Source organism: Elephas maximus, chromosome 17, assembly GCF_024166365.1.
Source record: "Elephas maximus indicus isolate mEleMax1 chromosome 17, mEleMax1 primary haplotype, whole genome shotgun sequence".
Taxonomy (NCBI): Eukaryota; Metazoa; Chordata; class Mammalia; order Proboscidea; family Elephantidae; genus Elephas; species Elephas maximus.
Window position 1 is genome coordinate 27,162,976 of NC_064835.1, and position 26,164 is coordinate 27,189,139.

General features: G+C 43.6%; 2 protein-coding genes across 2 annotated transcripts; one reads left to right on the top strand and one right to left on the bottom strand.

The window, feature by feature from the left end:
- The first annotated feature begins 2,347 nt into the window (after positions 1–2,347).
- LOC126061158 (putative cancer susceptibility gene HEPN1 protein) lies at positions 2,348–2,851 on the top strand. The gene is given in 2 exon segments (XM_049857478.1): positions 2,348–2,368; positions 2,618–2,851. Coding segments are annotated over 2 exon segments (255 nt in total).
- Positions 2,852–2,900: 49 nt separating this feature from the next.
- Positions 2,901–24,611, bottom strand: HEPACAM (hepatic and glial cell adhesion molecule). Its single transcript, XM_049857360.1, has 7 exons — positions 24,275–24,611; positions 8,011–8,352; positions 6,692–6,973; positions 6,303–6,402; positions 5,531–5,604; positions 5,161–5,231; positions 2,901–4,152 (listed from the first exon to the last, which is right to left on the bottom strand). Exons 1-7 carry the CDS (start codon positions 24,357–24,359, stop codon positions 3,850–3,852), a joined length of 1,257 nt encoding a protein of 418 aa, XP_049713317.1. The 5' UTR covers positions 24,360–24,611; the 3' UTR covers positions 2,901–3,849.
- Between the last annotated feature and the right edge of the window lie 1,553 nt (positions 24,612–26,164).

Sequence of the window (26,164 nt, forward strand, 5' to 3'; positions counted from 1 at the left end):
ACGATACATACCGTTTTTATACATTTCTGAATTCAATTGGCTTATGCTTCGTTTAGAATATTTTACATCCGTGTTGTGTTTGACCTGTACTTTTTTTTTTTTCCCTCAGGTTGTCCTTGTGTTATTTTGATATCAGGGTTTCACTGGTCTCATGAGTATTCTGTTTTTTCTTATTCACTGAAAGAACCTGTACATGATGGGAATTATCTGCTCCTGAAAGACTGGCATAACTCACTTATAAAAACATCTGAGCTGGTGTTTTCTTTGTAGGAACACTTTAAACAATTTATTCAGTTTCTTAATTGGTTACAGGATTATTTAGCCTTCTAATTACTTTTGAGTCAGTTTTCCTAAGATAAATCTTTCTAGGGATTTGTCATTTTGCCTAAATTTTAAAATTATTTTTATTAATGTTATTCTCTTATTAGCTTTTTCATCTATACTAGATCAGTAATTATTTTCTCCTTTTTATTCAAAATATCATTTATGCCTGTCTTCTCTCTTTTACCTTAGTCTCACCAGACATTTACTTTTTAAACAATCTTTTCAGATAACTCATCTTTGGTTTTGTTGATCCTCTCTACTTTATCTTTCTTTTTGCATTTGTTAACTCATATTTGGTTGGTCTTAATCACTGAAAATTTGCAAGGAAGCTTTTCTCTAGAGAGGATTTGCATTTTTATTGTTAGGAGCCTGGAATGATACAAACTAGGGGCCCCTTCTAGGATGCCAGCTTAACCTAGGAGTCCCAGATTCAGCTCCTCCCACCTTGTCATGGGCCCAAAAGTCTAGTCTCCCATTACAGTGCTAATATATACAAACATTTGCTCCTGGGTTAATATCACATTTTATGAGAGCTAAATAGTCTGGGCTCATCTTGTGTTTTTTGCTTTGGTTTGTTTCTGGACCCTTGGAAATGTCCCCCATCTCCTGAAAATCAACAATGCAAAGCAACTGTTTTAAGCAAGACCTAGCTGCTTTGCAACAGGAGGACCTCTCAAATTTCTAGTCTCAAGTATCTAGCACAAGTTCTGCATCACTTTCCACCCATTGCACCTGGCTTTGCCCCACCACCCCCACTGAAACTCCTTATGCCAGGTTGAACAATGATCTCCTCGTTGCCAAATTTAATGTATGCTTTCAATTCCTTTTCATACATGGTCCTTTTCTGCAGTTCTGGCTGCTCCCTCTTTCTCGAAACCCTTTTCTTCCTTTGATTCCACGACACCATTATCTCCTGAATTTCCCCCTACCTTACTGGCTATACCTTTTGGCCTCTTTACCAGAACAAACCCCATTGCTGTCAAGTCAATTCCGACTCATAGCGACCCTATAGGACAGCGTAGAACTGCCCCATAGGGTTTCCAAGGAGCGCTTCGTGGATTCAAACTGCCAACCTTTTAGTTAGCAGTCGTAGCACTTAACCACTACGCCACCAGGGTTTTTGGTGAGGTCCTTTTAACTTACCTTTATGCATCGATTTCCTCAGGGATCTATCTTCAGCCTTCTTCACTTTTCACTCTGTACATTGTAACAAATCTCATCCAGGGCTCAGGGCCCTGAATTCCCAGTGTGTTTTGCACTTGCCAGCTTTTACACATGCTGCTCTGTCTGCCTTCAATATGTGTTCTCTCCTTTTTTTCCACCTGGTTAACTAATCCTTCCAAGACTAACTCAGGCATCTCCTCCAGGATAGCTTTGTTGGCAATCTGGGTTAGACGCTCCTCCGACACGCAATCAGGGCACCATGTACCTACCTCTGCATTGCATTTTACACTGTATTGGTTAATCTGCTTCCTCACCTGTCTTGCCCACAAGACTGCCTTCTGGGAGGGAGCCATGTTGTAGGTTACACAGTGCCATAGTAGATCAACAAATGTTTGTTGAATAAATGAAGGAACAACTAACTGAATGAATGAGTGAGTGATGATTTTGGGGCAGATGATTTGGGCTTTGGAAAGAGAATGGCTAGTGAAAGAAGATAAGAAGAAAAAAGGAAAATGATTGATATTTTTCAACTGTTTGTTTTGTTCTCCTTGCTTATGTGGAATAAAGTTGCCATTTCATTTCATCAAAAGTTTATTGAGCATCCAGGATGTGCTAGGCACTCTGCTAGATGCTAGTAATACAAAGATGAAGATCAAAACAAAACAAAACAAGAAAACACTTCCTTATTCCCTCCTCTCCCCACCCCGCCAACTTAAGGCTGGTTTGGCTTGAGTTTGGGAAGCTGGCACCTCAGGGATTCAGCACCAGGACAACTTTCACCTCTGCGTCTCAGGGCTGACAGGCTTGTACCTTGTTCCATTTTCTGCAGCTCCCATCGGCCTGAGCAACTTTTCCCTGCATGCATTATCTCATGGATGAGGTACCTGGGAAGGCTGGGGAATTGGTTCTGGCTCATCAGTTGAGCACGTGTGCCTTTGCAGCTAATGGGTTGCCACAAAGGCACACCTGCTCAAATAAGCCTGAGCAAGTACACGGGGATAGGAGCTGGGAAGGGCATGCTGCTGGAGGGAGGGGGCAAAGTAGAAACATTGCTGCCCCTGGGGCCAGCCTGGGACAAAACTTGCCCTGGTGTGGAGGTATTGGGTAAGGGGACCTGGGAGTTGCTCAGGGAGGTGGTGGAGGAGAGTCAAAACTGGAGTTTAGGGGGGGTGGGAGGGGCCAGGGGTGCAAGGAAGCATCAGGGAGGAGAGGACAGAACACACAGAGGGCCTTCCTCTCTTTCAGCTTTTTAATTGTCCTCTCTCCTTACATAGTAGATCACTGTGTCTCCTATAAACTGTGCAAGTAGCAGTGGCATGGGCATGGCTGCAGAGAGGCCCAGCCCAGACCCTTTGCATTCTGATGTTAGTGTGATTAGGAGCCTGTCCTTGTCCCACCCCCTGGGACCCGAGCATCTGGGAACAGGGCAGGTGGGTGGCAGGAGGATCATGTCTCTCTGATAACCTGGGGAGCACTAAGCCTCCTCCTCCTCCCACCATTCCTATGGAGATTAGAACCTTATTCTCTTACAGGTGGAGGAAACTCAACACCCTTCCCAGGGATAATGATTGTTTGAAAGGCTTGTTTTGTAAGGAAGGCAAGGAGATCGCATGGGTTTGAGGAGTTAAAAACACTTCCTCCTTTGATCTGGTTTCCTGGGCCAGGTGAGTGAGTAGGAATCCCCATCGCTATAGGAATAAGCCCACCCATCTCGAATTCATGAACAGTGACAGAAAGGATGCTGGGCAGGCTGCTGAGGAAGGCTGGGAGGAGGCCAAGTCCTGGAGGTCAAAGGACAAAGGGTTGTGCTCCGCCCTCGCTAACCTGTGGGTACCCAGAAAGCAAGCGGCCAGAGAAGCGTGCTCCCAGGAGCTGCCTTCACCACGATTCCCCTGGTGCTCGGAAAAACCCCAGTGCACCCGTAACCGACATCTGGCTTCCCCTTAGTTTAGGGCTGTTGTGCGTTTGGGGAAAGCTGACTCTCTCTAATCTGGGCTTGACAAAAAAACGATACGCCCCAGGAATCCCGAGTTCCTTGGGAGGGAAGGGGTGGAAAGCATAGGAGCTCTCTCTGAAGAGCACAAGACAGTCACGGGGTTACTGATGTTAGTTTCCATAGAGATCCTGTGGGGATTGGGCCGGAAATTTAATCATCTGATGGGCCTAAGAGGGCACGATCCATACCCACGGGTAAGAACACAACTAGTAAACCAGGAGCAGACGGCACACAGCCAGACCACCAGCTGGACTCCGCCGACCCGCCGCGGCCCCCATTTGCGCAAGCTCTCCCGAGTCCGAGCCCCCACCCAGCCCTCTCCGTCCGGCCCCCGGGCAGCGGGCGTGCCTGGGCCCCGAGGCGGCTCAGGCGCTGATCTCCACCGGGCCAGCCTCGTCTTGTTCGCGGATTAGGTGCACGCCCGCAGTCCGCAGTGTGCGCGAGGCGCTGCGCGAGCGGCCCGGAGAGCTGGGGGCCCGCGGCGGCGACGTGTGCGTCCGGCCGGTGGCGGGGGAGCGCGCTGGCGAGCGCGGGTAGCGGCGGGCGGAGCGGATGGGTAGCCCCGGCGAGCGGCCGGGTATGCCTGGCGACACCGAGTAACCGGGCGGGCCGGGCTCTGTAGCGCTCCGAGGCTCCGGGGCCGGGTTCTCCTCAGGCTCCGGGGAGTCCTGCAAGGACATGGGTGGCAGGGGTCAGCAAGACACAAGTAGCAGCGTGCTTGGCACGTAATAAATAAAGGTGCTCCATAAATGTCGAGATGCGTTAAATTGAGTGTTTTAGCTGCTTGTTCGCCTCTTTCTTGGACAGCCTGGGACAGGAGTTAGTCATGGTATGGAGGGAAAATCACCAGAGTTGGTGTCCAAAGACCTCGGTTTGAGGCCTAGATCTGCCACTGGTTTACTTGCTTGATCCTGGGCAAGTCATTTCTCCTCTCTCAGCCAGCCCTGGTTTTCTAATCTCTAAAACGGTTGTTGTTAGCTGCCTTTCAGCCGCCCAGACTCATGGCCACCCCGTGTGTTACAGAGTAGAACTGCTCCATAGGATTTTCTTGGTTGTAATCTTCTGGAAGACTTGGCCAGGCCCTTCTTCAGAGCCCGTGAGTGGGTTCCAACTGCCAACCTTTGTTAGCAGCCCAACGCAAAAAATATCACAGGGTTATTTTGAGTACAATAAAAGGTTACCTATATGATCAAAAAAAAATTTTTTTTATATGATCGGGCTAGGAGCCTTGATGTCACCATAGTTAAACACTCAGCTAATAACTGAAAGGTTGGCAGTTTAAACCCATTAGCTGCTCCTTGGGAGAAAGATGTGGCAGTCAGCTTCAGTAAAGATTTCAGCCTTAGAAACCCCTTGGGGCAGTTCTACATTGTCCTATAGAGCTTTCCTGGTGGTGCAGTGGTGAAGAACTCAGCTGCTAACCAAAACGTTGGCAGCTCAAGCCTCTCCTTGGAAGCCCTATGGGATAGTTCTACCCTGACCTGTAGGGTCACTATGAGTCAGAATCCACGGCAATGGGTTTTTTTTTTTTTTCTTTCTCGGTTATAGGGCCCCTATGAGTCGGTATTGACTCAATGGCAGTGGGTTTGGCTTTGGGATATTATGGGGTAGTGATTCCAGGCATGCTTGTACGTGCTTATTGTGTGTTTTGGTGCTCCCAGCCCAGAGCTGCTCACCTTGTCCTTTAGGACATACAGAGCCATGGGGTTCTTCCGCTCCTGCTCTCCACTTCGTGGTAGGGTGTCTGCTATACAGGGGAAAGAATGGGGTGGCTGGCCCAGGTACAGAACCCTTCCCGCCAGTCAGCATCTATGCTTTTTGCTCCCCAAGTGGCCATTCAGGGCCCCACCACAGCCTCCACCTGAGGATCCCAAATACCCAGGCTCCTACCTTGGCTGCACCTCTCCCTGCTCTGCAGTCTTCGTGCAGTTGGTGGAGGAAGGGACCCTGCAGGGCTGGCTTCCTTGTTGCCCAGTTCTGCCTTTTCCCAGCAGCCCACTGATCTGAGTGCAGATGGGATGGGTGTATGGGTGGGTGAGAGCTCACCTTCTGGTTTCAAGTGGTCATCATTCTGGTCCATGTATTCCAGGGAGTTCTGCTTCTCCAGCTTCCTCTTCTTCCTGCAAATCAATACAGCCCCCAATTCAGTCTGAACAGGAGGTCTGGGGGAGGGGAAGAGGGGGCACCGGAAGGGACCTTATGGTCATAAAAGAGACCTTGAGACAGGAAGAGGGGCTGGGTGGGGAGCGAGTAGGGGGTAGTTTGTGAGCTTTGGATGGGGTTTGCATTCTGAGTCTGTCATTTACTAGCATTGTGACTGTGGGCAAGTCATTTAACCAGTCTGAGTCTCAGGGTCATTATCTGTAAACTGCAGGCATCTTTCCTGCAAGGCTCTGAGGATTAAAAGATAGCATGGTAACCACAACCACAGTGCCTGGTCCAAAGAAAATGCTCAGCAAGTGAAACCATTATTATTCATGTTCTGGTTGTTAAGGGTTGTGAGGACAGGACACAGTTCTCTACACAATGATCCAAAAAACCAAACCCGTTGCCATCGAGTCAATTCTGACTCATAGCTACCCAATGGGACAGAGTAGAACTGCCCCAAGGAGCAGTTTCCGAGGAGCGATTAATGGATTTGAACTGCCGAGCTTTTGGTTAGCAGCCCAGCTCTTAACTACGGCGCCATGAGGGCCTCTCCATACACGATAGTAAGATGAATCTCCTGAGAAGTGGTGCAGGGCCCTGGGAAGAAAGAAACTAAGAAAAGAATGGATTGAAGGCTTAGGGTGCTCAGGGTTTTAAACTGGAGAGTTACCCAGATTTCTTGGAGGGTTTCCAGCAGGCACAGACTGTCACCAAGGTCACAAGGAGGAAGATGCCTCCTGTAGACAAGATGATGTAGAGGGAGCTTCTTCCTAGGGAGAGAGAGAAGCAGAGAGAGGGGGAGACTTGAGGGTGGGTAAGAGGTGTGGCAAGGGAGCTTCCTTGAGCCAAAGAAGAGAAAAGGGGCCCCAGGCAGCATGGCTAGCCAGGTCAGAGCTTGCACCAAGCCACTTCCCCCCTGCCGCTGACCTCCGTGGGTAGTTGGCCCACCTCTGCTTCTCCCTCTCTCAAGAGGTGCTCTGTCTAGGATGTCCTTAGCCCTCATGGGCACCTGCCTCCAGGGATTTTGAGTCTCAAGGGAGGGCAGGCAGGAAGACTCACTGTACACGGTGATCTTGACGGGCAGGCTGCGGCCCTGGCTGATGGGGTTCTCCACCACACAGCTGTACAGGTCGTCATCCTCCATGAGCACACGGGTGATGGTGAGCACCTTTTGGTCGGGGGATAGCAGCATTCGCGAGTCATTGAGGAGGGGCTTGCCATCCTTCAGCCAGGTGTAGCTGGGCTTGGTGCCGTTCTCATGTGAGCAGTTCAAGGTGAAGGCCTCACTCAGCTCCAGCACGGTGGTGGAAGCTACTACCACCTGCGGCCTTGAAATGGGCACTGGGCCCCGGGAGTAGGGAGCCTGTGAGTCACAGGTTAGAAAGCTTCTCCCTTCTCTTTCTCAACTTCCTGCCTCCCAACACACCACAACAAATTTTGTAGGCTGAGAAGACCCTTCCTTTCCCATCATTTATTCATTCCCCAGCTATTTATTGAGCACAGACCAGGCACAAGGTACACAATGCTGAACAAGACACCAATGGTCCCTGCCTCATGCACCTTATTTCTTCCCAAATACCTTTCCAAGACTACTGGGCTTTAATGTCTGAAACTGGCCCGGTTTGGGAAGATTTTAGTTGGACTATGCCCAACTGGGTTCAAATCTTGGCTTTATCATTACTAGCTGTGTGACCTTGGACAAGTTACTCAATCTCTCTGTACGTTGGTTCCCTCATATGCAAAGGGGGTGATGATATTATCTATCCCTAGATTATTATTAAGGAGCCCTGGAGGTACAAGAGTTAAGTCCTGGGCGGCTAACCGAAAAAGAACAGTGGGCAGTTCAAATCCACCCAGCCACACTGCAGGAGAAAGACCTGGCAATTTGTTTCTGTAAAGATTATAGCAAAAAACAAACAAACGAAAAACAACCCTGTAGGGCAGTTCTACTCTGTCACATGGGGTCTCTTTATGAGTTGAAATCAACTCCACAGCACCCAACAACAGCAACAGATTATTATAAACGTTAAACTTCCAGTTGGCTTACTCTCAGTTCCCAAGTGGCTTTTGGGTTGGCTTTCCCTGGGTCTAGTGGGCTGGCCCAGTAGGAGCCCTGGTTGTGCAGTGGTTAAGCGCTTGGCTGCTAACCAAAATGTCAGTGATTCCAACCCACCAGCCACTCCACAGATGTAGGAGCCTACTTGCTTGAGTAAAGATTTACAGCCTTCGCAATCCTATGGGGCAGTTCTACTCTGTCCTGTAGAGTCCCAATGAGTTGGGATCAACTTGACAGCAACAGGTTTGTTTGTTTATTTTTTAAGTGCTGACCCACAGACGCTGCCCAAGTCCCTGCCCTTTTCCCTGCCAGAGCACTTTACCATCTACAGTGAGGTTGATGGTCTTCTCCCCAGTGAAGGTGTCATCTGTGATGGAGATCTCGACTTCGTAGGTGCCCTCATCGGCCAGCTGCAGGTCACTGAGAAGCAGGGAACCATTTTCGAAGAGCCGAATTCGGTCTCGATAGTCAGGACGAAGGGTGCCAATGACTTCTGTGCCGATGGACTGCACGACGGTCACTGGCTTGTCCCGCTTCAGCTGCCACTTTACCACGGGCCTGTCACTGCTGGTGCTGCTGTACTGCACGGAGAGCAGGGCTGTCTTCCCCACGGTGCCATGGATCAGACGCACTGGGCTGGTGATATTCACTCCCTCCAGGGGGTCTGCGAACAGAGGCCCATGGGGAAGAGGGTGATGTCAGGCCTTGGCTCCTTCCCTCACTTTTAAGGCCTCTGACCTCTCACTGCTTCATCCTTCTAGGGCCTTCTCTCCTGGGCAGCCCTTGCTTCTTATCCTTGGGTTCTACCTCCTCTCCCACCGTAGCTCTGTGTCCCTCTGATGTCCCTCACTTTCATCCCATTGTCTTCAGTCCTTCCATCTAGCCCTCTGCCTCTCTGCACTTTTCCCTATTGCCTTCCCTTAGAAGAAGATTCCAGCCAACCCACACTGTATGTGCCCCATTCATAGAAATGGTTATGGAACACCTACTGGGTGCCAGGCATGGCTCTATGTCCTTGAGATATATCAATAGATATCTAGATATATCAATATATCTAGAAAAATAGATATATCATTGAGAAAAATAGACAAATCAATGAGCTAATAGGTCATTAGACCTCAGGGTGAGCTTGTCAGATATTCTTGACAAGTGATTGAGAGGGTGGAGGGATGGAGAAAGCATTGGAACACAGCTTATTGAAGAAAGGAGTGTGTCACAAGACAGTGCCAATAAAAGGAAAGCTTAGGGACCTGAAGACAACTTGACTACTTTTCAGTCATACTAAAAGCTTCTGTTATCCTTACCCCAGCAGCATGTAGCATCTTACCAGGCCTGCCCAGTATGGAACAGTCCTGCTCCTGGTTAGGTAGTTCGGGGAATTTACCCAAACTTCCACCCTATTCCCATTCCCTGTAGGGTAGGGATTTGGGATGGGTAGAAGAAAGAGTTTGGAATCAGAAGGCCTTGTGAGTCTAGGGTGTACCACTTACTGGCTGTGAGAATTTGGGAAAGTAATCTTTTTAAGCCTCATTCTTCTTGTTTATAAAATAGGGATAATAACAATAACAGTAACAGCAACCACCTTATCCAGCTCTTCAGGATTGTTAAGCACAATACACACATCAGTAATCGTGTGTATACCCAGTGAAAAAAACCCAGTGCTGAAAACGACAAATGGGCATCAGGGACCTAGGCCCTATTATTAGCTGTATGACCTGGAACAAGTAACTTGTCTATTTGGGGCCCAGATGCCCTCCCTATAAGTAAAATGAGGGGTAGGGCTAGATGATCTCATTGGTTAATTCCAGCTCTGTAATTCTAGGATTTTACCATTTTGTCCAATGACTGTGCCCATCTAGAGACACGTCTCACATTCCAGAGAACTCTTAGGTGCTTTGAGACCTTGCAGAGAAATACAAGCATCCTAAGGAATGTCCCCTGGACAGGATGTCAGTTGGCAGCAGGGCTAGGTTAGCTGAATGGACACGTACACATCAGGTTCTTGGACCCTTGGCTCCCCAGCTTCTTTCTTTCACTGTCGTTGCCCCTGAAGTCCCCTCTTGCTTTCTCACACCTATTTTCCACTCTGCTACTGCTGTAGTTTAGAGTTAGGGAAGGTGAGCTGTACCTTTCCATTTCTTATTCCTCTCCTTGTGCCTGGAGAGCCTAGATCAAGGCAAGAGGCAATTAAACTGAAAGGTTCGTTGTAGAGGTCAAAGCACTTTTTACTCACTAAGCATATTCAATCCATTGTTGTAACAAGTGCTCTGTTAAATAGTGAGCTCCTCATCTTTGGAAATGGACAAATAATGACCAATTGACAATTCCTTCACCTTCTTGGGCCTCAGTTTCCTCCTCAGGAGGGGCCAGATGATCTCTGGGGGCCTCCCATCTCCAATATTCTCTGATTCATTACCTGCCAGGTCTGTTAGAATCATAAAACCTTAAGAGTAGGAGAGAATACTCTAATGATTAAAACCGCCATATGTATGAATAAAAATAGTCTCTGTTATTGAGGGGAATGTTAATTTGGGGGAGATAAAATGGAGAAAATCAAGTATTTTCAAAAATTTTTTATTAGATTTTTTTCTGTTCCCACAAAATCTTATATAAAAATGGAAAGAAATGAAATCTATTTCCAGCCCAACTGCTTTGGTAGGTGAGGTCGTGAGGACCAGAGCCCAATCTTCTTGCCCACTTCCTCCTCCAACAACTTGGGGATTTACCAGGAAACCTTATGGCTCTGTGGATCAGACTGAAAACGATTTGACCACATAATCCTTAAAGTTTTTCCAACTTTTAGTTTCTGTGATTATTCAGGTAGGATTTTCTGCCTAGCAACCACCAATTCCATGTTTGGCTTGGTTTAGAAAAGCAAGCTTTCAACTTTTCCTGAGTAGGCAAATAGGCTTTGATATGTGTGACTTAAGGCAGTCCTGAAAAAAAAAAATCACTGAGTTTCACTAATGGCCATGGATATGATCAAATAGCTGAGCAACATCCCCCCTTCCTCAGGATCCACCATGAAGCAGTGGGGTATGCACATGAAGGTAATATATACATAGTCATCCTGGGGTTTAGCAAATCTGTGTAATGGCCCCAAGCAGCACCCACTGTCTATTTCCTTCTTCCAAGAGGCTGGTCACTAACAGTCCTGGCCCCAAGGAAAAGCAGAAGGGATTTCTCTGTCCCCCTTCTAGCTTCTCTGACTCTCCCTTGAGCTTCGCCTGCCTCCACTCTCTCCTATCCAATACAAGGTCCCAGTAACTGTTTTGTGATATCTTTTCCCCTCAGCTCCTTCGGCCAATTCAATTCTTCTGGATTAAACATTGGAGAAGCTACAGCTCATGGATTGCCCTAGGTCTCACCCTCTCTTGGGAAGGTCCTGTGTGCTGTGAACATGGGCATGCACACTGTGCGTGCCCGAGTCGTGGGGATCTGTGTACATGCGATCATAAGTGAATGCAAGGGTCTTTCTCAGAAGCTGACAAAGATAGCCTTTTGCTGAGCAAACACTGTCTCCTAAAACTCCAGCCAAAATCAGGGTCCTGTTAAGTTTGGGATTCTACAACTTTAAAGGGACACTGAGAACTGGGATAGGAACCAAAGCAGGACACAAAAATGAGGAAATGGCTAACAACTATGGTCCAGAGAGGAAATTAAAAAGGACTAAGACTATCCAACCTTGAGAAGTGATTAACTTAATCACTGTCCTCAAGTCTCTGAAGCAGCATTATATAGAAAGGCTCTGTTCCCACTGGAGGTGGAAGAAAAGGAAATTAACATCTCAGCAAGAAGTATCTATCCACCTAAACAATGAATGCCATCTTGGGTCAGGTCTAAGGCCCCTCTTCAAGTAGGATTTTGACTTACTGTGACACTAAGAAGGAGCCCTGGTGGCACAATGGTTAAGTGCTTGGCTGCTAACTGTAAGGTTGGCAATTCAAACTCACCAGCCACTCTGCAGGAGAAAGAGGTGACAGTCTGCTTCCATAAAGATTACAGCCTTGAGAGGCAGAGCCAGGATGGCAGAATAGACAGACGCTTCTGTTGAGCCCTTGTTACAACAAAGACCCGAAAACACAAGTGAAATGAATATATTTGTGACAAGCTGGGAGCCCTGAGCATCAAAGGCAAGCTTAGACAATGAACTGAGGGGCAGGGGCAAGAAGAGACCGTTTAGAAGTGGAGAGGAGTTATTGGACCTGAATCGCGGGGAGCCCTCAGGCACCATTCCCAGAGTGGCAGCAGCGGCGGGCTGGTCCTAGTGTTTGACCGCAGTTTCCTCAGGCAGAAGCAGCAGCCACACAGCCCACTCACGCCTCCAGAACCTGAGGAGAACGGCGCTCTCGGCAAAAGCTAAGTACTTAAATATATTTTACTGCACCATCCCCACCCCCAAGCTGGCTTTAGCGGCTGAATCCTGGGCCTGAAATAGACCCTGGTGAGCACTTAGAGCCATCCTCCTGGCCTTGGGGAAGGAAAAAATTTGCAACTGGGGGAAAAGATAATTTGCTAGCTTCATTAACCAGGGGAGCTCAGGACAGAAGTGGCTCCTGTCCAGGCATAAACCGTCCATGGACCTTGAGCACTTTTCCCTTCTGCATGGACCTGTGTGGGCCTAATTCGGGAGAATAGGCCCTTGTTGGCAAACTCCAACCATTTCAGCTGTGCGGTGGAGAGGTGGGTGTGTTTGACGCTTCACATTGCTTTGCCTATTAAACAAGGTCCTCACCTACCCACGTCAGGGACCTACAGACTAGTAGCTCCACTCAGGTCACCCAGCCACCCGCGACAGGGGTCCAAAGATAACTGGTACCTCCCAGTCCTTACAACCGAAAACTTTGGGTGCCCATGGTCCCGCTGCAGAACCCACCCACCAGCATGCTCTAGGGAACAGAGATACATTTTCCTCAGAGACACTTGGGGGTTGGCTCTCAGCCTCCTGCCTTGTTCAGAGAGTGACCCCCTGCTGCAATCAGATACCAGTATATACGCCAACCACCCCGCCCCTCTAAGACTGTAGGACAGAGCCTGTACCACACACTTGATATCAGCTACCTGGAAACCTGAGCTGAATTCATACAAGAAAACTGAATGGACTCCTAGACTGATACACCTGATAACATCTCTAGCCAGCTGGGGACACGACACCGGAGCTCCAAAGGCAAAAATAATCAAGCTAGCTCACGCAAGCAACCCATAAGGGTATACCAAAACAAAATAAACCAAGTAGCTACAACACAGCAAGCAAGCTAAACTAATACAATAACTTATAGATGCCTCAGAGACAACAGTCAATATCAAGTCACATAAAGAAACAGACCATGATCACCTCAACAGACTCTCAAAACAAAGAATCCAGGGATCTTCTAGATGAAAGTGCATTCCTGGAATTTCCAGATGTAGAATACAAAACTTTAATATACAGAACCCTTCAGGGCATCAGTAAGGAAATGAGGCAATACACAGAACAAGCCACAGAACACACAGATAAAGCAACTGAAGAAATTAGAAAGATTATTCAGGAACATAATGAAAAGTTTAATAAGCTGGAAAAATCCACAGGCAGACAGCAGTCAGAAATTCAGAAGATTAACAATAAAATTACAGAAGTAGATAACTCAATAGAAAATCAGAGGAGCAGAATTGAGCAAGTAGAAGCTAGAATTTCTGAACTTGAAGATAAATCACTTGGCACTAATATATTTGAAGAAAAATCAGATAAAAGAATTAAAAAAAAAATGAAGAAACCTTAAGAATCATGAGGGACTCTATCAAGAGAAATAACCTACAAGTCACTGGAGTACCAGAACAGGGAGGGATAACAGAAAATACAGAGAAAATTGTTGAAGACTTGTTGGCAGAAAACTTCCCTGATATTGTGAAAGATGAGAAGATATCTATTCAAGATGCTCATTGAACTCCACATAAGGTAGTTCTGAAAAGAAAGTCACCAAGACATATTATAATCACGCTTGCCAAAACCAAAGATAAAGAGAGAATTATAAGAGCAGTGAGGGATAAACAAAAAGTCACCTACAAAGGAGAGCCAGTAAGAATAAGCTCAGACTACTCAGCAAAAACCATGCAGGCAAGAAGGCAATGGAATGACATATTTAAAAAAAATTGAAGGAAAAAAATTGCCTGCCAAGAATCATATATCCATCAAAACTATCTCTTAAATATGAAGGAGAAATAAACACAAGTTGAGGGAATTCATAAAAACCAAACCAAAACTACAAGAAATACTAAAGGGAGTTCTTTGGTTAGAAAACCAATAATATCAGGTATCAGCCCAAGACTAGAACACTGGGCACAGCAACCAGAAGTCAACCCAGTCAGGTAAATCCAAAAAAACAAAGCAAGATTATATATATATATAAAAAGCTCAAAACAGGGTAACAGCAATGTTATTATATAAAAGAAGACAACATTAAAATAATAAACAGGGACTAAGAAATGTAATCATACACCTTCCATATGGAGAGGAAGATACGGCGATACAAAGAAATAAAAGTTAGTTTTAAATTTAGAAAAATAGGGGTAAATAATAAGGTAACCACAAAGGACACAAACTGTCCTACTCATCAAAATAAAATACAAGGGAAAAATACAGACTCAGCAGAAACAAAATCAAAAACAACAAATATGAGGAAAGGACAATATATAAAGATAACCTACTCAGCACATAAAATCAAGTGGAAAAAAGAAACTGTCAACACACAAAAAAAGACATCAAAAAGATAGCACTAAATTCATACCTATCCATAATTACCCTGAATGTAAACAGACTAAATGAACGAATAGAGACAGAGTGGCAGAATGGATTAAAAAACAAGATCCGTCTATATGCTGCCTACAAGAGACACACCTTAGACTTAGAGACACAAACAAACTAAAACTCAAAGGATGGAAAAAAAAGATATCAAGCAAACAACAATCAAAAAAGAGGAGGAGTGGCAATATTAATTTCTGACAAAATAGACTTTAAAGTTAAATCCATCAAAAGGATAAGGAAGGACACTATATAATGATTAAAGGGACAATATACCAAGAAGATATAACCATATTAAATATCTATGCACCCAATGACAGTGCTGCAAGATACATGAAACAAACTCTATCAGCATTGAAAAGTGAGATAGACAGCTCCGCAATAATAGTAGGAGACTTCAACACACCACTTTCGGTAAAGGACGGGACATCCAGAAAGAAGCTCAATAAAGACATGGAAGATCTAAATGCAACAATCAACCAACTTGACCTTATGGACATATACAGAACACTCCACCCAACAGCAACCAACTATTCTTTCTTGTCTAGTGCACATGGAACATTCTATAGAATAGTCCACGTATTAGGTCATAAAGCAAGCCTTAGCAGAATCCAAAACACTGACATATTACAAAGCATCTTCTCTGACCATAAGGTCATAAAAGTGGAAATCAATAACAGGAAAAGCAGGGAAAAGAAATCAAACACTTGGAAACTGAACAATACCTGGCTCCAAAAAGACTGGATTATAGAAGACATTAAGGATGCAATAAAGAAATTCAGAGAATCCAACGAGAATGAAAACACTTCCTATCAGAACCTGCGGGACACAGCAAAAGCAGTGCTCAGAGGCCAATTTATATCTATAAATGCACACATCCAAAAAGAAGAAAGGGCCAAAATCAAAGAATTATCCTTATAACTTGAACAAATAGAAAGAGAGCAACAAAAGAAACCCACAGGCACCAGAAGAAAACAAATAATAAAAATTAGAACTGAACGAAATGAAATAGAAAACAGAAAAACAATTGAAAGAATTAACAAGACCAGAAGCAGGTTTTTTGAAAAAATCAACAAAATTGATAAACCATTGGCCAAACTGACAAAAGAAAAGCAGGAGAGGAAGCAAATAACCTGAATAAGAAATGAGATGGGCAATATTACTACAGACCCAACTGAAATTAAAAGAATCATATCAGATTGCTATGAAAAAGTATACTCAAACCAATTTGAAAACCTAGAAGAAATGGATGAATTCCTAGAAACACACTACCTACCTAAACTAGCACAGAGGTAGAACAACTACATCGACCCATAACAAAAGAAGAGATGGAAAAGGTAATCAGAAAACTCCCAATAAAAAAAAGTCCTGGTCCGGATGGCTTCTCTGCAGGGTTCTACCAAACTTTCAGAGAAGAGTTAACACCACTACTACTAAAGGTATTTCAGAGCATAGGAAAGGATGGAATACTACCCAACTCATTCTATGAAGCCACCATATCCCTGATACCAAAATCAGGTAAAGACACTGCAAGAAAAGAAAATTATAGACTTATATCCCTCATGAATGTAGATGTAAAAATCCTCAACAAAATTCTAGCCAATAGAATTCAACAACATATCAAAAAAATAATTCACCATGACCAAGTGGGATTCATACCAGGTATGCAGGGATGGTTCAACATTAGAAAAACAATTAATGTAATCCACAGACAAATAAAACAACAGACAAGAATCACATGATTTTATCATTTGATGCAGAAAAGGCACTTAACAAAGTTCAACACTCATTCATGATAAAAACTCTCACCAAAATAGGAATAGAAGGAAAATTCCTTAACATAATAAATGGCATTTATACAAAGCCAACAGCCAACATCACCCTAAATGGAGAGAGCCTGAAAGCATTCCCATTGAGATCGGGAACCAGACAAGGATGCCCTTTATCACCACTCTTATTCAACATTGTGCTGGAAGTCCTAGCCAGAGCAATTAGGCTAGATAAAGAAATAAAGGGCATCCAGATTGGCAAGGAAGAAGTAAAAGTATCTCTATTTGTAGATGACATGATCTTATACACAGAAAACCCTAAGGAATCCTCCAGGAAACTACTGAAACTAATAGAAGAGTTCAGCAGAGTATCGGGATACAAGATAAACATACCAGGATCAGTTGGATTCCTCTACACCAACAAAAAGAACATCAAAGAGGAAATCACCAAATCAATGCCATTTACAGTAGCCCCCAAGAAGATAAAATACTTAGGAATAAATCTTACCAGAGACGTAAACGGCTTATACAACGAAAACTACAGTAAGCTTCTGGAAGAAACCAAAAGAGACTTACATAAGTGGAAGAATATACCTTGCTCATGGATAGGAAGACTTAACATTATAAAAATGTCTATTCTACCAAAAGCGATCTATGCATTTAATGCAATTCTGATCCAAATCCCAATGACATTCTTTAATGAGATGAAGAAACAAATCACCAACTTTATATGGAAGGGAATGAGGCCCCGGATAAATAAGGCATTACCAAAAAAGAAGAACAAGGTGGGAGGCTTTTCTTTACCTGATTTTAGAACCTATTATAGTGCCACTGTAGTCAAAACAGCCTGATACTGATACAACAACAAATACATGGACCAGTGGAATAGAATTGAGAATCCAGACATAAATCCATCCACATATGAGCAGTTGATACTTGACAAAGGCCCCAAAACAGTTAAATGGGGAAAAGACAGCCTTTTTAACAAATGGCGCTGGCATAACTGGATATCCATCTGCAAAAAAATGGAACAAGACCCATATCTCACTCCATGCACAAAAACTAACTCAAAATAGATCAAAGACCTAAATATCAAATCTAAAATGATACAGATCATGGAAGAAAAAATAGGGACAATGTTAGGAGCCCTAATACATGGCATAAACAGTATACAAAACATTATAAAGATTGTTGAAGAAAAACTGGGTAACTGGGAGCTCCTAAAAATCAAACTCCTATGCTCTTCCAAAGACTTCACCAAAAGAGTAAAAAGACTGCCTAGAGACTGGGAAAAAGTTTTTAGCTATGATGTTTCTGACCAGTGCCTGATCTCTAAAATCTACATGATACTGCAAAAGCTCAACTGCAAAAAGACAACGCCATTAAAAAATGGGCAAAAGATATGAACAGACACTTCTCTAAAGAAGACATTCAGGTAGCTAACACATATATGAGGAAATGTTCACGATCGTTAGCCATTAGAGAAATGCAGATCAAAGCTACAATGAGAATTCATCTCACTCAAACAAGGCCGGCAGTATTCCAAAACAGACAAAATAATAAATCTTAGAGAGGCTGTGGGGAGATTGGAACACTTCTACACTGTTGGTGGGAATGTCAAATGGTACAACCACTTTGGAAAACGACTTGGTGCTTCCTTAAAAAGCTAGAAATAGAACTTTACATGAACATATATATGCACACCCATGTTTATTGCAGCACTGTTTACAATAGCAAAAACATGGAAGCAACCAAGGTGCCCATCAATGGATGAATGGATAAATAAATTATGGTATATTCACACAATGGAATACTACACATTGCTAAAGAAAAGTGAGGAATCTGTGAAACATTTCGTAACATGGAGGAACCCGGAAGGCCTTATGCTGAGTGAAATTAGTCAGTTGCAAAAGGACAAATATTGTTTAAGACCGCTATTATAAGAACTTGAGAAATAGTTTAAACCGAGAAGAAAACATTCTTTCCTGGTTGGGGAGGTGTGGAGGGAGGGTGGGAGAGGGGCATTCACTAATTAGACAGTAGATAAGAACTACTTTAGTGAAGGGAAAGACAGCACACAATACAGGGGAGGTCAGCACAATTGGACTAAACCAAAAGCAAAGAAGTTTCCTGAATAAACTAAATGCTTCGAAGGCCAGTGAAGCAGGGATAGGGGTCTGGGGACCATGGTTTCAGGGGACATCTAAGTCAATTGGCATAATAAAATCTATTAACAAAATGAACAAAAAAAGACTACAGCCTTGGAAACCCTATGGGGCAGTTCCACTCTGTCACATAGTGTCACTATGAGTCGGATGAGCTCAACAACAATGGGTTTTTACAGGTGACACTAAGGAATGCCAAGCTTCAGAGTAAAAGAACCTACCCACTAACAGTCTCTTTCCTTAAATACACCTTCATCTATCCATTTTTACAGACAAAGATTTTCTTTCACCAACATTTGCCTTGAATTTATCCCTTGAAAGTGTCAATGGGATGGTGCCAAACGTGTATTCTAGGTATTCTATATACCCCTTGTCTGTACTCCATAGCACCAAGGGCTACAGTTATATCCCTTTTTATCTGAAAAGCCTTTTGTTTTTGTTTGGGTTTGTTTACATAAAGAAGTCTCTCGACCCCTTTGACCATTGCAGAGAGCCTTTTCTGGGCCCTTTCCTAACTATATTATTTCCTATTTGGTGTGGTAGCCAGTGCTGCTTCGATAATCCAAGGAGAGCACACAGCACGGTTTTCTAAAAGGGAAAAATATTGTTTTCTCCTTTTGACTTTCAATATCTATCCTAATAAATGATGGTCTGAGAAAACAGCCCCCCAACCTACCCTTACTATATAGGTGCATCACTTATTATAGGAACATTGGGGTTATTGTGTTGTATTCTCCTACTGTTATCCTATTGAGGCCTACAAGGGTAAGTACAGAACCTTGTGAGCAGGGGGTGGGGTCTTGCCAGAATTGAGAGATAATTTTAAATGTCGATCATTCAGGGAAGTGGGAGAAAACCATGGAACAAAAACAATAAAGAAGGCTCTTGGGATCCAGGAGGGAAGGGGGGCTTGGCAGCTTGTCACCTCTACTCATAGTGGTGCAGATGCTCATTCATGTTAAGTGTTAAGATGGCACAGAGATTTACCATGTGAGTGGATTGGAAGACTCACTATTGTTAAGCTGTCAGTTCTCCCAAACTGATTCATAAAATTTTATATAACATTATCAAAATCCTAGTGGATTTTGTATGTGTATGTGTAAAACAACAAACTGATTTGAAAATTTAAGTGGAAATACAAGAAGCCGAGCATAACTAAAGCAGTCTTAAAGAAAAGGAACAATATTGGAGGATTTATACTACCAGATAGCAATAGTTATGAATCTAGAGTAATTAAAAAGTTGTGATATTGGCACAAAGGATAGACAAATAGATCAACGGAACTGGACAGTCCCAAAGTAGACATATATAATTACTCAATTTAAAACAGAGGTGACCTTGTAGTACAGTGGAAAAATATTTTTTTTCCTTTAAAAATTAGCATTGGGTGTAATCAATATCACTGAATTGTACATGTAGAAACTGTTGAATTGGTGTAAGTTTTGCGTGTATACACTCAACAACAACAACAAAGTAAAAATTAAAAAAATAAAAGCAAAAAAAAAATAGTAATGGGTTATTTTGACCCTTACTGCATACCTTATACAAATATTAGTTTGAGATGGATTGTAGATTCTAAATGTGAAAGGTAAAATAATAAAGTTTTAAGAAGAAAGCATAGAAGAATATCCTCATGACTTGAGAGCAGGCAAACATTTTTTAAACTGGATACAAAAGTGGTAGCCATAAAAGAAGAAAATGGTACATTACCCAGAACCCAGTACATTAGAGACATTAAAATTCAGAGCTTCTGTTCATCAAGAGATAACACCAAGAGAGTGAAAAGTCAAGGCATAGAGTGGGGTGAGATATTTGCCCTACATATATCTTATGAAGAACTCACATCCAAAATATATTTTTAAAACTCCTACAAATCAATAATAATAATAAAACAGACAATTCAATAGAAAAATGAGCAAAAGATTTGGAACAGGTACTTCACAAAAAGGTTAAAAGGCTCAACTTTATTAATTACCATGGAAATGCAGATTTAAAGCATAATTTGATACCACTTCACATCCGCTAGAACAGCTAAAATGGAGAAGAGAAAATACAATTGTAGAAGTCTCATACACTGCTGGTAGGAGCGTAAATTGAGACAGCTACTTTTGAAAACTATTTGGCTACATCTACTAAAGCTAAACACACATATATTCCCCTGGTCCCCATTGCCGTCGAGTCAATTCCGACTCATAGCAACCCTATAGGACAGAGTAGAACTACCCCAGAGGGTTTCCAAGGAGCAGCTGGTGGATTTGTACTGCTGACCTTTTGGTTAGCAGCCTGATTTCTTAACCACTGCCCTACAAGGGCTCTACATATACCCTATAGCTCAGCAATTCCTCTCCTAGGTATATTCCCAAAAGAAATGTGTACATATCACAAGAATGTTTTTACAAACTCTATTCACAAATCCCCGAACTGGGAACAACCAAAGTGTCTATTAAAGTAGAATAGATAAATAAATTGTGCTATACTCATACAATGGAATACTATACAGCAATGAAACCAAATGAATTATAACAACAACGTGGATAAATCTTACGAACCTGGTGAACACAGAAAGTACCCAGATACAAAGAAATGTGTACATGTGAGTCCAATTTCCGTTTAAATAAAGTTCAAAGACATGAAAAATTGACCAGTATTAGAAGTTAGGATAGCGGTAACCCTGGTACGGGGCTGGGTGGCTTCTGAGGTACTAAAGTGTTCTATTTCTTGATCTGAGGGTTAATTATATGGGTTTGTTCAATTTTTAAAGATTCATCAAATTGTATGCTGATTCTAAACACATTTTTCTTTAAGTCATTTTAAATTTAATTTTATGTAATTAAAAAAAACGATAGCACCTACAATGTGGATGTGAACGTGGGGCTAAAAAGGATGGAACCCAGGCAAATGACATCTTCCTACTGGGCTCCAGAGGATGGAATATTTCTAGGATCCCAGAGAGTAAAACTCCACAAATCATACCATCTAGATCTATGGCATGCTGTGTTTATGTCTGAGAGTTAACTCTTAGCCTATAGAAAATCCTTATTTGAATGACCCATGAATTGAGCTGTGATGAACCTAGGAAAGGCTCACTTGTCCATCCTATGCCCAGAGTATTAAAGGCTGAGTGTTACTTGTCTAAGGTAAGCTTGGTGGTTGCTGTCTTAACAACGAGAGAGAAGGTGAATCTTTGGGAGTCAGGACCACAGTCTAGTCCCGCAGTTAGTGCCAATTTAAAAAATTACTTTTCCCAGGCTCCCTTGCAGTTATTATGGCCGTGTGACTGAGTTCTAGCCAATAGAACCAGTGGAAGTGATAATGTACCACTTCTAGGCCTGGTCTAGAAAAACCTCTCTTGCATGTTCCTCCATGTTTTGTTGTTTTTAAATTTTCTACCTGGCAGAAATGGAGATAAACCTCAGGGTGACCATTGGAAACACATAATAAAGTTGAAATCATTGAGCCTCCATCAGCTTGACCCCTGAAAAATTTAATGGAGCATGGTCCTTCTCCATCCCAGGCTCAGCCTGGGACTGCATTAGACTATTATACGGTCAGTTCCAAGATCTTAAAATTTGGAGTTTATTTGTTGCAGAAGCTGGCATTTCCTAACTAATACATTGAGGTTGGTAGGAATTTCTTATAGGATTTCCACTCTTTATGGCCCTTTAGTCCCTAACAGCATGGTGGCCTGACCTTACCTGCACTTATCTCTTAACTGTCATAGGTCATAATGAATATCCAATAAGCATACAGTCCCAACCCCAAAGCATACAGTAGTTCCCCCTTATTTACTGGGGATACATTCTAAGATCCCCGTGGATGCCTGAAACCACGCATAGCATTACCAAGTTTTGTCCTATACATACTTGCCTATGGTAAAGTTTAATTTATAAATTAGATGAGTGGGAGATTGACAACAATAATTGATAATAAAATAGAACAATTATAACAATATACTGTAATAAAAGTTATGTGAATGTGGTCCCCTGGTGGAAAGGAGTGGGGTGCTAGATTTCATCACACTGTTCATTTAACATTTCCCGACCTCGGTTAACCGCAGGCAGCTGAAACCTAGGAAAGCAAAACCACGGATAAAGGGGGGTTAAGGGGGTGGGGGGCTACTCTGTAGTTTATATTTAAGATTTTTTCTGTATTTATCATATTATATTTTCCCATACAACAGGTCCTTTGTCACCTTTTGCACTTGCCTAGTTATACTAACGAGATCTTTTTACATTTTTTTTTGCTTTATTACTTGATGGCTGAAAGAGTTTAGGGATATCTTTGATTTGCATGTTTCATTGTGTGCTTCCTATTCCCAAATCACTGTCTCTACACCTTCAGGTCTGATTTTTTCCTTAGCTCACTGTAACATCCACTGAGGCTGTGCTCACGAAGGCTGACGGTAACTTCTTAATTGCTGAATCCAGTGGACTCTTTCAGGTCCTTATTATACTGGACCTCTCTGACACATTTGACAGTGTTGATTCACTTCTGAAAACTCTTAAATCCCTTGGCTTTCCAGTCTTCTAGCTCTCCCTCTGTCTGTCTCATTGTTCCTTTTTCATCTCCTCATGAGCTTTCCTTTCTCTGTCTTGCTCTACAAATCTTGGGGTTGGCCAATATTCCATTTTCAGCCCATTTTTTTTCCTCCTAGGTGATTTTATCCATTGTTTTTATTATCTTAGTTGCTTCCTCCAATGCCTCACAGCAGACTGAGAAGTATGAAATGTACATCTGCCCCTACCACTCCTCAAGGTAAAAACCATTCAACACCCCCTCCTACCCACCATTTCCAGTTTATAGTCCAGCCTTCTTAATTTGATTTACAAGGCTCTTCCTAACTCAGTTCACACTTTCCTCTCCACCAATGTTGAATTCTTTGCCCACTTAAACACATGATGCCATTTCAAGCTATTGACCTTCACTCATTTTCCAGACTATCATGCCTACTTCCTCTCCTGGCTATTTTCCTCATCCTTTAAAATTTAGTTCAGACATTCTCTCTGGCAGGAAACCTCTCCTGGTATCCTCTCATCCTGCAACACCAGTACCTGCTTCCAGGCTGGAGCCGGTGACCTTTCTCTGATTCCTGTGCATTCTGTGCGTATCTGACTCATAGTAGCTTCTGCACTGTATTAAAACAATCTCTGCATCTGTTTGCCCTGCTAAAATTGTGAATACCTAGGCCCTTTGTGATAGTATGTGTGAGCATACTTGTGTGTCTGGGCACGTATGTGTGTACATACACACGCACATTTAAAATAAGATCAATTCTCCAAGGACTTGGTAGGGGGCAGTATCCGAGGTAGGTATCTATGGTGTGGGGTGAGTTATGGATAGAGTGGTGTTACCGTTCAAGAACTAAATAGAAAAAAAACCCAGTGCCATAGAGTCAATTCCGACTCATAGCGACCCTATAGGACAGAGTTAGGAGGGTCATTATCTCTAAAACGTCTTTCACCTTCCTTGTTGTTTTACACTCAGAGAAACCAGAGTGGGGGGTTGGGAGTCACAAAACTAAGATTTCCCCCACCTCCCCAAAGCCCCACCATAATCCCTTGGAAAGAATGCTGGACTGGCCCACGCCAACAAGTCATTCCATAAGAAGTGGCTCAGCGCCATTCATCTAATGTACTGAAGGCGGTGGGAGCAGCCTTTTGCGGGGAGGGAGGCCTGGGTCAGGAGGCACACAGAATGAAGAAATACATTCAACAGTAATGCCTGAATTCACCGAGAATCTTCCCACGGCAGCTGAACCCTCTCCCCTCCTCCCGCCCCAAAGGCATTCATTCAGGCCCTCAACTCTCCCCTCCCTCTCCTTTCAAAGTCCAGGGTCCCTTCTAAAGACCCTTTCCCACCCTTCTGGTCTCCTACCTGTCTGGATCAGAAGAAGGTAGACAAAAGGAGTGAGGCACAGGGCACTGGAGGCTCTGGACGGGGCTGCCCTTTCTCTCTTCATTTTGGGTGGCGTTCTCCAGCTCTGGTGCAGACAATTAGCATGATTTCTCCACTCTGGGCACGTCCCTTTGTACCACTCAGAGTTCCTCTGCCTGAATACAATCCTGCCAACTTCTCTCTGAATACACAGAGCTCTGTGTATTGCTGGACTTGCTCTTTCCTCAGACCTGGCATTTTCTAGTTTCAAAGCCCTGCATCCCCAGTTTGGAAGGGGGTATCTGCTGAGGAGATAACCTTCAATACAGGGTCCAATCTGGTGGGTCCTAGTGGCCCAGCAGACCTTTGCTGGCCTGCTCTGAGTCCCACTACCAGGGGAAGATGGGGATCTGGGCTAAGTAGGGGAACTGGGCTGGAATACAGACTAAACTGGATCTTGCGTCCCAGCCTTCCCTGTTTCCCCCTCACTTTTCTTGTTCCTGAGAAGGAGGGTACATTTCAGGAACAGACCTCAAATAAGCTCTAAAAAAGGAGGAAGAGGAGGTTTTAAAAAGCTGGGAAATGAGGGACTCCAGAAAATTGCTGAAGAAGTGGAAACCCCTGTTGTACCCCAAAGGAAGAAGATAGGAAAAGGGCTTGAATTTTATTATTTTCATACCTGTCCTTATCCTGCTTGGGGTTCTCTTGTCATAGAATCACACAGATGCTGGGACCTCTTTCCAGAAATCACTCTGTTCATTCCCCTGACTCCAGCAGTTTTCTAGAACAAGTCAGAATAAAGATGAAGGTAATGCCCTAACAGCCAGTATCCTGGGGCTCTGTTAGCAGCTCAAGTCTCCTCTTTTCTTGAGGCCATAATGAGAAACACCCTAGCCCTACCTGACCCCTCACTATACATCCAATCCACAGCTTCTCACAAGAGCTGTCAGCAGAATGTAAATTTGTTGACTGTGGGATCTTGGGACAGTCTCACACCTCTTTGAGCCTCATATTTGACATCTGTAAGATGGGGGAAACAATAGCCTTCTTGTAGGGATTTTTGGGAGGATTGATGGAGATTTGATACTATAGAGTATCTAGCATATTCTTTTTTACATTATTAATCACCTTTTTTTGTTTTGTTTTGCATTTGTGCAAGATCTTTTATATCTTGGTGAGACCAAAGTTCACAACTCTCTTCTTGGCTATCTCTAACCCTGGTTTAATTTTGTTAATGCAGTAATCATCTTTTTCTTCTTCTTCTTCTTTTTTTTTTTTAATTGAACTTTAGGTGAAGGTTTAGAGAACAAACTAGTTTCTCATCAAACAGTACACACATTGTTGTATGACATTGGTTAACAGCTCCATGACATGTCAAAACTCTCCTTCTCAACCCTGGGTTCCTTCTTACCAGCTTTTCTGTTCCCTCCTGCCTTTCAGTCCCTGCCCCAGGCCTGGTGTGCCCCTTTAGCCTTGTTTTGTTCCATGGGCCTGTTCAATCTTTGGCTGAAGGATGAACCTCAGGAGTGACCTCATTACTGAGCTGAAAGGTGTCTGGGGGCTACACTCTCAGAGTTTCTCCAGTCTCTGTCAGGCCAGCAAGTCTGGTCTTTCTTTTTGAGTTAGAATTTTTTTTCTACACTTTTCTCCACCTCTGTTCGGGACCCCCTACTGTGATCCCTGTCAGAGCAGTTAGTGGTGGTAGCCGGGCACCATCTCTGGGTTCAGTCTGGTGGAGGCTGTGGTAGATGTGCTTCGTTGGTCCTTTGGACTAATCTTTCCCTTGTGTCTTTAGTTTTCTTCATTCTTCCTTGCTCCTGAAGGGGTGAGACCAGTGGAGTGTCCTAGATGCCAGGCTTTTAAGACCCCAGATGCTACTCATCAAAGTAG